Source organism: Portunus trituberculatus, chromosome 48 (genome assembly GCF_017591435.1).
Source record: "Portunus trituberculatus isolate SZX2019 chromosome 48, ASM1759143v1, whole genome shotgun sequence".
Lineage (NCBI taxonomy): Eukaryota > Metazoa > Arthropoda > Malacostraca > Decapoda > Portunidae > Portunus > Portunus trituberculatus.
Genome location: NC_059302.1, coordinates 17,761,990 through 17,775,661, shown reverse-complemented (window position 1 = coordinate 17,775,661; position 13,672 = coordinate 17,761,990). Strand labels below are relative to the sequence as shown.

The window sequence follows — 13,672 nt, the reverse complement described above, 5'->3', positions numbered from 1 at the left end:
CTCCCAACACACCTCTTTACAATTAAAATCTCCCATCATTATAGTTCGTTCACAGCCACCCAACATTTCTTCCAGACATGTTCCTGTATCACTTATCATTTCTTCATATTCCTGTACTGACCATGCATTTGTCTTAGGTGGTACGTACACCACTATGTAGTGCCTCTTTTTCCTTCATTAGTTTCTGCTCTGATCTTTAGCACTTCTGCCTTTCCCATACCTTCTTTCACTTGATCCACCTTTATATCTTTTTTAACCAGCAACATCACTCCTCCTCCCATCTTACCTACTCTATTTCTTTTCCAAACATTATATTTCCCTTCTCCAACCATCATCAGGTCTTCTCCTCTCTCAGTTTTGTTTCAGTAAGACCCACAATATCTGGGTTCTTGTCCCTCAAGTAATCGTTGAGTTCTAAAATCCCGATATCACTCCATTTATGTTGGAATACATTACATTCCGCTCATACGTAAGTTTCTTTAGTCCTTTCTTGCTGTACTTTTCTGGGTTATGAACCACTTCCTCAGTCTCATATCCAAGATTCTCCAGAAAAACTCTTTCTTCTCCTCTTCTGTCCTCTCTTCATTTTTTTCAAAGCCTCCTTTCTCAACTCATTTAACATTTCTCTTTCCTTTTCACCGAGATCTCTTCTCAACCAAATCTTCCTTGTTGTTTCCTGCTGGGCTAGCCTCCATGACTTCTCCACCAATTCATCTACATCCTTTTGTGACTTAAGTTTGATTCTTATTGGCCTCATACCTTCTCTTGTGAACTTTCCAATTCTATGGAAGTCCTCTATTTCTTGTACTAGGTCTTTTCCTCCTCCTGCACCACATTAATGATATTATTTATCACCTTTTTATGTTTTCTCTCTCTCCATTTTACTCGGTGTCTTATCCTCCTCCACACCAAATATCACCACACATCTCTTTTTGTCTACAGTTTCCCTCACCAATGTCTCATTTGATTTAATAACCTTCACCACTTTCTCAGCAATCTTCTCTTCTATGATCTGTTGATCTATAATTTCAGCAAGGCCCAAAGTTTTCTCCCAGACTCTTTGATTTCCTTTTCCAGACTTGCAACTTTGTAATTTACCTCCTTTCTTTCCACTTCCTGACTTTTTTCCATTCAGCCTGCTTCTCCATCACTTTTCCTAGAGATTCTCCACATTTTCGCAATTCACTTTAATTAGCTTAACTTCCTCTTTCAGTGCTTCATTTTCCTTCTTCATATCGGCACAGTCTTTCTTTACATTGTCATAACTCGTTTCCAGGCCCCATACTTTTCAAACAGTTTTTCAATTTTACCTTCCAACTCCAGAATTTTCTTCACATAAGCGCTCTTCTCCATTATTCCTTGAAATCCTGTGAAGTCTGATTCATCTTTCGAGTTCACGGCCGCCATGTTGCGCAGATGTAAACAAACCAGCTGATGGCTCAAACGCAGGCTACAGTTTATATTTACCTTCCCTGGACATTATTTTGCTAATCAACAGTTAACGGGACAAACATTACCAGCTCCTTTCCCACCTTGGTTACTCTTAGGCAATGGTAACTGTAGAATTAGAGATGATTGCTCTGGAGCTCAGCGACCACCTCCGCCATCGACGATGTCCCGTGTGTGTGTGTGTTTTTGCACGCATGTGCATACTGATAATGGTAATGATGATAGTGATGATAATAATAATAATGATAATAATAGTAATAATAATTGTAATGATAATAATAATAATAATAATAATAATAATAATAATAATAATAATAGCAACAATGATAATGGGGAGAGAGAGAGAGAGAGAGAGAGAGAGAGAGAGTTGTGATTAGGTAGTGCAGGGCTTATTCTAATCCCTCCTTGACTTTTCTCCTCCCTTGAGCCCTTTCCCTTCACGGTGGGGTTAACAGCCACTACTCAATCACAAGCTACCTTTCAAACCCAGCTGTGGAAGTGACCAATGAATATGTACTGCAGCCTATTTAGAGGAATGGTTACCGTAAACTTTTTGCAATGTACGAGTGAATTATATTTTCTAGAGAAGCAGGGATCTGATGCATTATCATCCTCTCATGCTCCAGGAAGTCACCATTGAATAAACAATCATGTGTGAAAATTTCGTGTCAATCAGGTGAATACATATAGCATAACAAGGATAAAATTATGAAAAATCATTAGGAGTGTTTTTTTTACACTTTAAAAAATTTCACAAAATCGGTGTAAACTCTGATAGAATTTTCTTTGGTATTTTAAACTACAAGAAAGATGCAATTTTTTGGGGGGCAATTTAGTTTTTTTTATTATATCAATAGAAAATAAAATAAAATAAGTAAAAAAAAAAAAAAAAAACGGGCAGGCATTTCAACTTGGACTTCAGTTTCTGGGTCAGTCAGAGTCGAACTTATCGTAAAATTCAAGTTATCGGGATCTGAGTTATCCTGCTAGGTGGTCTTATGAATATATACATTTGTCATGCTTTATTTTGACTACAGGACCTCTGAACTGGTGACAGCTGTTGCTGGGGTGTTGCAGAAGGACCCATGTAGAGCCTCCTTTAGACAGCTTCTCATCTCTCGTCTGCCAGACCTTTTGTCAGCTTTTGCAGAAGAAGTAAAGGGTATCAGGGCTGACTTTAAGGTTAGTATGTGTGTGTGTATGTATTTACCTAGTTGTAGTTTTACAGGGCCTGGGCTTTACGGTCGTGTGGCCCTGTCTCCATACCTACACTTATCCAATTTTTCTTTAAAACTATGCACACTCGTTGTTGCTTTATGGTCATTTCGCCCACATGTCAGTTCGCCCACAAGTCAGTTCGCCCACAAGTTGAGTTGGTTCGCCCACATTCAAGAGTAAGTCAGTTCGCCCACTAAGAAATTGGTTCACCCAAAAGTAATATTCATTGTAGGAATCATGGTGTAAAAACTTTATTAAAACCTAAAAAAAACTTGCAATCAACAAAATGTATGAAAAATGTATCATCCAAAATACAGTGAGGGTTCATATAAAATACATGTAACTAAAACATACAGTATTATCTCAATGGTGTGAACAGGCATATAACTAAAGCATATTAGCTCACTGGTCAATTTAAGTGGGAACAAGCCTTGAGAAGCTGTAGTGCAAATCTGTCACCCCTCATATATTCATCCCGAAGAATGAATAACTTTTTTTGGAGTTCCCTGTACTGTCTTCACTGAATCCTTCGGAGCTTTTTTTCTGACACCAGCCATATATGTAAGGATGTTAATTTTGCCTCTTTGTGCAGAAGGCTTATCAAAAGGTAGAACTGGAGACTACTTCTACCTGCTGCACATTTATTTAAGCAGTTATGCCACCCTTTAATATCATTATTTGTGTGCACAGATTTGTTGAAGATGCTCCAAGTGGAAGGTGGCCATACAGAGCCGTAGATCAAGGTCCTCGATATGTAGTGTACTATTGTGCGCATTTGAGTGGTCGTAGCTTGGTTTGCGAGACAATCAAACATCAGAGGTATTTCTCCCTCAGGTAGAAACGGAAGGGCCATCAGCTTGCGTAGGTATTTGTAGGTTGCTTCATCAGGGGTGTAGGCGTGCTGTAGACCAACCTCTTGTATCTAGATAAAGAAAAAGACAGTTGAAATGCTGAAAACAATTGTTCTCATGCAGGGAATAAACTATAAGACTAATCCACAGACTTACTTACCTTCCTCCATATGGCTTGTGTCCAATGGAAACCACATCCCTTGATATTAGCATGGAGTAGAAACTCTGGCAAGACTTTCCAAAGTGCTCTTTCGAAGTCAATTGTTATATGTTTAACTGAAGTTTCATTTGCAAGACAATTTAGAAGTGCATAAAACACTTCACGGTAATCACGGTTTTTTCGGCCAGACATCAGGACAAACAATAGGGGCACTTGTTTTGCATGATCCTCTGTTTGCACAAAGACATTAATTGTTAACAATTGTGAAAAGGGGTGTCTACACAGCTTAAATGTCCCATCAATATACCAAGATTTTGCTTTGGTTATGTGTTCCAACTGTTGATCAGTGGCGAAGATCAAGTGGCGCCGTCCATGGACTCTAACATCAGCTCTAAGGAAGTTGTTTGGAATATGTGCCTCGTCAAGTATAAACGACAGGTACTTTGGTTCGGCCGGTCTTAATTTCTGCCTTTGCCTGTTCGCAGTTCTTGATAGGTGCTCAGGCTTAGGCAAACTTGGGCACGGTGCATTACCCATCTCTTGCAGTAGAACCTAAATGGAATTAAATGTTGGCATTAATCGCTAGCATATGTTTTTTTTTTTAACAATGTTAAACCGTTTCTGACATTTCTGTTGATTTTCATGAGCTCATTAAAATTACAGTGTGTGCTATGTATGCAACTATTTTCAACAGACTTACCTCATCAACTATTGCAGATGCTGGTTTGAAAAGATCTTGTACCGCCATTTTCTTGATCTTGGATGTGATTTTCGTGGTAGGAGCTGAATCGGGTGATGGAGGATGATTGTGTGATGTAGTACCTCTCACAAACGTTTCGCTTCTTTGTGTGACTTGCTTTGCATGGGTTACCCTTTGGACGGACGGTACACTGCCAATATGTTACAGTTGACCGTCGTAATTTTATGTTGTAAGTATAGCCTAGGCCAGGGATACTCAACTTCTTTTAGTGAAGGTCCAAGAACACAGTTTTCTATATGTCAAAGGTCTGAATGATGATTTATAAAATAGGGATATAAATCTGATACACATAAGCATGCAAAACATTTTATTTCAAGTTACAAGTACACAACTTTAAACTTCAAAGTTATTCATAATTCCAACTTCAGAAAAAAATCAATTCTACAATAATAATAATAGTACTATTACTATGTTTGCAAAGAAAGCCTATCTAACTTCCAAAGAAAAATCTAACTGAAAACGTAAAGTTCGTAAACATTACTCAGGTACATTTGTCACAGAATGATTGAATTTTGCAAATGCTCATTAATGTGAAAAGTTACATTTCTTGTTCTTTGCAATGTCCTTGAACCTGGGAACAAAGGATGTGACAGCCAATCTCAGACATTGGTGAAGGTGTTCATTGGTCATTCTAGAGCGGTATTTGGTTTTCACTAAATTCATTGTAGAAAAAGCAGATTCACAACTGTAAGTAGATCCAAACTTTGTCAGAACATACACTGCAACTTTATGCAGACTAGGAAAAGAATCGTGTGATACCTTCTGTGTCCAGAATGTGACAGGATCACACTGAGCACTCTCCTCTTTTAGGATCATATTTTCATGCAGATCAATTAGTTCCATTTGAACTGATGCAGCATTTACCCTTTTGAACGCCTGTTTTGCTTCGTGTGAAAACAAGGTTACATTTGAAACCATGAAGGGGTTCTGAATAAAAAGCAACACCAGACTTCCTAGTGAAAAATCACCATCACCAAAACGATATTTGAAGTTGCCAATCAGTTTATCAATAAATTCAGTATAATTATGACCTTTCTCTCCGTTGGTATGCTCCAAAAGTCTGGGAAAGTGATGAAGTTCTCCCTGCAAGTCATTTTTGAAAAGTTCCAGCTTCTTCTGGAAAGCTTGAACAGATGAAACAAGATCACACACTGTGTTATTTTTTTTCTTGTAGTTGAGATGAAAAGTGATGTCTGTTGGATTTCCATCTCCTTTTCGTCTTCCAAAAAGTCTAAAAACCTATTTGCTTTGGCGGCACTTTGTTGGCTTCTAAGGAATTTTTGTACTTTTTTTCTGATACTCCAAAATCTTTCCAAAACCTTGCCCTTGTGTGTGTGTGTACCGGGGTACGCACAACAGCTATCGGCGGTCCGGATTTGGACCGCGGTCCGCCAGTTGAGTACCACTGGCCTAGGCTATCAATAAGCTTGTTGTGACCACGTTTTGTACCCTCCTCAAATAAGTGGAAGGAGACCAACACTGGAGTGGTTGCTTGTTCCTCACTTTGCAGAGGTGGATCTCTTGAAAAGTTGACTTGTTCCATATTTTCAGAATCTTGGAAAGGCGAATCTTCAACCGATGACTCTAATTCAACTTGTGAGGTTGCTTGTGCATCCGTACACAATGTACAACTCCAGGCAATGGTAATCCCTGACCTCACGGCTGTCCTATAATCTACTTGTGATATACCAGTGTCACATTTCCTGTGTTGCCACCTGCAACAGCCATCGCACTGTAGACCTTCCTGTCTTGGCCTTAAAGGAAAAATACACAGAATGCAGTGGTCTGGACAGTCTACCATTCTGTCAGGAACTGAGTACATACAATGGCTTTCCTCAATGATGAAACCTACAATCTCCTCCACTGTTGTGTGAACGATAGTTTTGACTCTGTTATCCAAAATAGGTGTGGGTGCTGGGGGATCTGGAGTGTGGGGTAGGGGATGAGAGTGGTGCGGTGGTATAGGGAGTCAATGGGGAGTGTAACCAGATGGAGAGATATTTACCCAGTTACTTTAATAGAAGTGATTGAGTAATTATAAGCAATTAGGAGGACATAGAATCAATTAATCGTATTTATATGCACATTCAGTTTTATTCATGGGTGCTCTAAGAACAGTTGTGGGTGAAACGATCCCTCAGTGTGGGCGAACTGACTTTGGGTGAAACGACCTTTTACTGGGTGCTCCAAGAACAGTTGTGGGTGAAACGACCTTTTGGGGTGGGCGAAACAACCTCTCGGTGTGGGTGAACTGACTTTGGGCGAAATAACCTTTTAGCGTGGGCGAACTGACATGTGGGCGAAATGACCGGATACCTCGTTGCTGACACCAATTCTTCACTCAAACTGTTCCACGTCTCAACACATCTTTGCGGGAAACTATATTTTTTAACATCTCTCAGACATCTTCCCTTCCTCAGTTTTTTACCATGCGATCTTGTGCTTCGAATGTCATATTGTTCTCTCAAGATCAGTTTCTCATTATCCACTTGATCCAATCCGTTAATCAGTTTATAAACTTGTATCAGATCCCCTCTCTCCCTTCTCTGTTCCAGGGTTGGTAGATCCATAGCCTTTAGTCTCTCCTCATACGTCATGCCTTCAAATTCCGGAACTCGATCCATTGTTTCTTTATTACTCTTTCACACATCTTACATATCACATTAGTTTGTGATACCAGTCTGTAATTTAAAGGTTCCTCCTTCCTTCCACTCTTATATATGGGAACCAGGTCAGATCTTTTCCATTCTACTGGTACTGTTCCATTTTCTATTGAGCATTTTATGATGTTGTATATAGGACTTGCTAGTTCTTCACTACATTCTTTCAGTATTCTGCCTGAGATTTCATCCGGTCCCATTGCCTTCTCTTAATCCAATTTTTTCATTAACTCTTTTATTTCTAGCTTGGTTATTTTAATCTCTTTCAAATAGACGGACTCTCTATTACCCTGTGGCCTTTCAAATTTGGATTCCATTCTCTCCTTTTAACCTTTCTATTGTTTCTTTTTGCCTTACTTTCCCATTGATGAATCTGTAGAACAATTTTGGTTGCTCCTCAAATTTTTTGACAATGTCCTTTTCATTGTTTCTCTCCTCTTCCTTCCTCACTTTAATATATTCATTTCTCGCTGTCTTGAAGTTTTCCTTATTTACTGGATTTCTATTTCTCCTCCACCTTTTCCATGCTCCATCTCTTTTCTCCTTTGCCCTGGCACATCTTGCGTTAAACCAATCTTTCTTTCCTTCTTTGGCTCTGTATTTCAGGACATATTCCCTGACTCCTGTTTTGTATATTTCCAAAAATAAGTTATATTTCTCTTGCACCCCCTCAGAGTTTTCCATCTCCTCCCAGTTAACGTATTTGAAATAGTTCTTGAGATTCTCAATATCAGCCTTTCTGTAATTTAATCGGTCTCCTTTGTATGATTCGTCTCTATCATCTTTTCCCTCTTCTATATCCATTTCTAATATTACATGGTCACTCTTTACCAATGGGCACTTATATCTTACATTATCGTTAATTTGTATACTCCTTGTAAAACTAGGTCCAATCTCGCCGGCTCGTCGTTTCCTCTGAATCTTGTGTTTTCCTTTACTCTTTGGTCCATCATATTATATATCATTAGGTTCAGGAATCTATCTCCCCAAGCTTCTTCCCCCATACCACTTTCATAATTTTTCCAGTCCACTACTTTACAGTTGAAGTCTCCTACTAATATAACTTTTCTCCTTTCTTTAATGATTCTCGTTAGACTCCTTATTGTGTCATCTATCATGTCTTTTTATTCTTGATTGGTCCATGAATTTGTTTTTGGTGGCACATATACTCCAATAATTGTTAACTCTTTTATTAATATGCATCTTAATATACAGTACTTCTGCTTTTCCTTCCCCAAATTCCACTTGGTTTACCACCATCTCTTTCCTTAACATTACCATGACTCCTCCTCCTCCTTTACCCCCTCTGTCTTTCCTCCATACGTTATATCTGTTATCTATGTCTATTTTGATTGCCTCATTGAGTTTTGTTTCAGCCAGGCATACAATATCCAGTTTTTCTTTCTTTATGTAATCTTTTAATTCTAATTTACTAATTACTATGTTTACTATTTACTAATTACTATGTTCATATACATAATTTTTATTTTCTTGCCCTTATCACTTTTAGTTAAACTTGCTCTACTGTTTCCTACTCCTTATCTTTTATATACCATTTCCTTATTCTGTCTCCTAGAATTCTCCAAAAAAATGCCTTTTTATCCTCCTCTGACCTTTCATTATTTTTTCCCCTTACTGCTGCTGCCAGTTTGTTGTATCTCTTCCTTTGTGTGTGTGTTTGTGTGTGTGTGTATTTACCTAATTGTATTTACCTAGTTGTAGTTTTACAGGGCCTGGGCTTTATGCTCATGTGGCCCCGTCTCCATATCTACACTTATCCAATCCTTCCTTAAAGATGTGTACACTCATTGCAGACACTACTTCTTCATTCAAACTGTTCCACGTCTCAACACATCTTTGCCGGAAACTATACTTTTTAATATCTCTTAGACGTCTTTCCATCCATAGCCTTTAGTCTCTCCTCATATGTCATCCCTTCAAGTTCTGGGACCATTCTTGTAGACATTTTTTGTAGTCTCCAGCTTCCTTATGTGTTTCTTTTTGTAAGGGATCCACACTACTCCTGCATATTCCAATCTGGGTCTTATTATAGTACTTATAAGTTTCTTCATCATTTCTTTGTCCATGTAGTGAAATGCTATTCCAATATTCCTTAGCAAATTATATGTCTCTCTGAAAATTCTATTAATATGGCTTGCCGGTTGATTATTTTCTTCCATCGTCACTCCCAGATCCTTTTGCTTTTTTACTTTCTCCAGTTCTACTCCATCTCCCATCTTATAGATTCCCACAGGTCGTCTTTCACTCTTTCCCATTTCCATGACATGGCTTTTGTCCACATTGAATTCCATTTCCCACTTTTTACTCCATTCCCAGATCTTATTTAGGTCTTGCAGTATTTCACAATCCTTTTTTTGCTTTATAACTCTGCACAGTTTCACATTGTCCACAAACAGATTTATGTAGCTGTTCACTCCTTCTGGCATGTCGTTTATATAAATGAGAAAAAGTATTGGCGCCAATACTGACCCCTGCGACACTCTGCTTTCTACTGCTCTCCACTTGGACTTCATATCTTTGACTACCATCCTTATTTCTCTCCCCCTCAAATAGTTTTCCATCCATCTCAATGTGCTTCCTTTTAAACCACCCTTCTCCTCTAATTTCCACAGCAACCTTGCTTGTGGCACTTTATCAAACGCCTTTTTTAAATCCAAGTAAATACAATCAACCCATCCCTCTCTCTCTCTTGTACCCTGTCAACTATTCTAGAGTAGAAACTCAGTAAATTTGTTACACACGACCGACCTTTTTTAAAGCCAAATTGGCTATTTGATAATAATTTGTTGTCTTCAAGGAACTCGATCCATTGTTTCTTTATTACTCTTTCACACATCTTACATATTACACTAGTTAATGATATTGGTCTGTAATCTAGAGGTTCTCTCTTCCTTCCACTCTTATATATGGGAACCACCTTAGTTCTTTTCCATTCTACTGGTATTGTTCCATTTTCTATTGAGCATTTAATGATGTTGTGTATAGGTCTTGCTAGTTCTTTTCTATATTCTTTCAGTATTCTGCATTAGACTTCATCCGGTCCCATTGCCTTTTCTTCATCCAGTTCCTTTATTAACTCTTTTATTTCAAGTTTGGTTACTTTAATCTCTTCCATATAGATGGTCTGTCTATTACCCCCTGGTCTTTCAAATTTCCTTCTTCCTTAGGCCTATATTTTGGGACATATTCCCTGACTCCTGTTTTGTATATTTCCAAAAATAAGTTGTATTTCTCTTGCATCCCCTCAGAGTTTTACATCTCCTCCCATTTAGTGTATTCTGTAATTTAATTGGTCTTGTGTTTTACTTTACTTTTTGATCCATCATATTATCTATCATTAGGTTTAGGAATCTTTCTGCCCAAGCTTCTTCCCCCATACCACTTTCATAATTTTCCTAGTCCAATTCTTTACAGTTGAAGTCTCCTACTAATAACACTTTTGCTCCTTTCTTTACTGACTCTCGTTAGACTCCTTATAGTGTCATCTATCATATCTTTATATTCTTGGTTGGTCCATGCATTCGTTTTTGGTGGCACATATGTTACAATGATTGTTAATTTTTTTTTTATTAATATGCATCTTAATATACAGTACTTCTGCTTTTCCTTCCCCACATTCCACATGGTTTACCACCATCTCTTTTCTTGTTATTACTATGACTCCTCCTCCTCCTTTACCCTCTCTGTCTTTCCTCCATACGTTATATCTATTATCTATGCACATTTTGATTGCCTCATTTAGTTTTTTTTTTCGGCCAGGCATACAATATCCAATTTTTCTTTCCTTATGTAATCTTTTAGTTCTAATTTACTTGATAGAACCCGATCTATGTTCGTATACATTATTTTTTAGTTTCTTGCCCTTATCACTTTTAGTTACACTTGGTTCACTGTTGCCTCTTCCTTCTCTCTTATATACCATTTTCTTATCCTGTCTTCTAGAATTCTTAAAAAAAAAGCCTTTTTTTTTCCTCCTCTGATCTTTCATTATTTTTTCCCCACTGCTGCTGCCAATTTGTTGTATATCTTCTTTTCTTCCTCATTTTTCTTATTATATATATATATATATATATATATATATATATATTATATATATATATATATATATATATATATATATATATATATATATATATATATATATATATATATATATATATATATATATATATATATATATGCAGCCTTTGTTTCTCTTAGTTTTGTTGTTCTATATAATATCTCTTCTGTTGCTGCTTGTGATTTTAGTAGTATCTTAATTGGTCTTGTTGTTCCATCTTGATAAGGTCTCATTCTGTGAATTTCCTCCACTTCCTCCTCCAGGTTCTGCCTATCTTCGTCATTTAGATTTTTTAGTAGGTCTTTAACTGACTTCATTTCCTCCTTTTCCCTTCTTGGTCTATATTTTACATTTTTTTATTTTAGTCCAAAGATAATTACACTTTTTTTTCTGTAATTTCCCTTACTAGGTTTTCCTTTTTCTTAAGGACTCCAATAATTTTGTTTGCCATGTTCTCGTCTCTTTCTTTTAGTTGTTCTTGAATCACCTCCTGTAAGTTATCCTTGTCTTTCTTATCTTGTATTCTCCATGCCTGTACTTCTTTTTTAATCACGTCCTGTACTCTTTCCTCTTCTTTGCTAACTAGATCTTTCAGGTCCTCTTTTTCTTTCTCTACTTTACCAAGTCCTTCATCCATCTGTTTCTTATATTTTAGCTAGTTCTTTTCTCAGTTCCGCATTCTCTACTTTTAACCTAGCTTAACTTTTTTCCACATTTTTTATCCTTTCTTTCAAGTTCAGAAACTCTTTCTCCTGTTCATCGTTCTCTTTACTTCTCATACTTTCTCTTATCCAGTTGTCTAATTTTTTCTCCAAAGTTATGGAGGGTGGTACTTGTCTCATCAAATCCTCTGAATCTAGCCTCTTCCTCATCGTCATCATCCTTTTCTTGTACTCCTTCCCTATTTTCATACCTGCTTATGGGTGTAAGTTCTTTCCTACTCATGGTGTCTTTCAATGTAGTTTCTGGAGACTATTGCCACACAAGTCACACATTTGCCCAGGCCTCTGTAAACACAACCTCTGGTGTGTTTGTGTGTGTGTATTCACCTAGTTGTAATTTTACAGGGCCTGGGTATCATACTCGTGTGGCCCCATCTCCATATCCAACTTTCCATATCCATATCCAACACATCCAACTTTCCTTTAAAACTATGCACACTCCTCGCTGACACCACCTCCTCACTCAAACTATTCCACACCTCCACACATCTTTGTGGGAAACTATATTTCTTCACATCCTTCAAGCATATTCCCTTGACTATCTTTTTACTATGCGATCCTGTAGTTCTATTTAAATTTTCCTCTCTCAACATCATTTGCTCATTATCCACTTCATCCAGACCATTCAACAGTTTATAAACCTGTATCAAATCTCCTCTTTCCTCTTTCTCTTCTTTGTTCCAAGGTAAGCAAATTCATTTCTTTTAATCTCTCCTCATAGGTCATTTCTGCCAATTCCAGAATCATTTTTGTTGCCATTCTTTGCAATCTCTCCAACTTTCTTATATGCTTCTTTTTATAAGGGGACCAAACCACCCCAGCATATTCCAATCTTGGCCTAATTACCGTAATAATTAATTTCTTCATCATATCTTTATCCATATAATGAAAGGCTAATCCAATATTTCTAATGAAATTATATGTTTCTCCAAACATCTTGTCAATATTAGCCTCAAACTGCCCATGGTCTTGTATTATCACTCCCAAATCCTTTTCCTTTTCCACCTTTTTCAACACTACTCCTTCACCCATCTTATATGACCCTCTTGGCCGTCTTCCACTCTTCCCCATCTCCATCACATGACTTTTGCTCAGATTAAATTCCATCTCCCACCTCTTGCTCCACTCCCAAATCCTATCCAGATCTGCCTGTAAAATTTCACAATCTTCTTCACTCCTCACACACCTACACAACTTCGCATCATCTGCAAACAAATTAAATCTGCAAACAAATTAATATAACTGTTTACTCCCTCTGGCATATCATTAATATAGACAAGGAAAAGTATTGGTGCCAGCACTGAACCTTGTGGGACTCCACTCTCCACCACCAACCAGTCCGACTTTGCATCCCTTATTACCGTTCTCATCTCCCTCCATCTCAAGTAGTTTTCCATCCACTTTAACACTTTTCCCTTCAGTCCTCCATAAATCTCTAATTTCCATAGCAGTCTCATGTGCGGTACCTTGTCAAAAGCTTTTTTTTAAATCCAAATATACACAGTCCATCCATCCCTCTCTCTCTTGTATTTTGACAACCACTCTTGAATAAAAGCTCAGTAGATTTGTTCCTCAGGGTTCTGTCCTGTCACCCACTCTTTTTCTATTATTCATTAATGACCTTCTTAACTAAACTTCTTGCCCTATCCACTCCTACGCTGATGATACCATCCTACATCTTTCCACGTTCTTTCAGAGACGTCCAACCCTTCAGGAAATCAACAGATCATGTGGGGACACCACGGAACGCCTGACTTCCGATCTTTCTAAG

At 37.7% G+C, this 13,672-nt stretch overlaps 1 protein-coding gene across 1 annotated transcript in view; it reads left to right on the top strand.

The window, feature by feature from the left end:
* The first annotated feature begins 2,440 nt into the window (after positions 1–2,440).
* LOC123498677 (dynein-1-alpha heavy chain, flagellar inner arm I1 complex-like) overlaps positions 2,441–13,672 on the top strand; it is a 368,589-nt gene continuing 357,357 nt past the window's right edge. Inside the window, exon 1 of the mRNA XM_045246012.1 lies at positions 2,441–2,631. Coding sequence (XP_045101947.1) covers positions 2,467–2,631 — 165 coding nt within the window. The 5' untranslated portion in view covers positions 2,441–2,466. The remainder of the gene's footprint in view (positions 2,632–13,672) is intronic.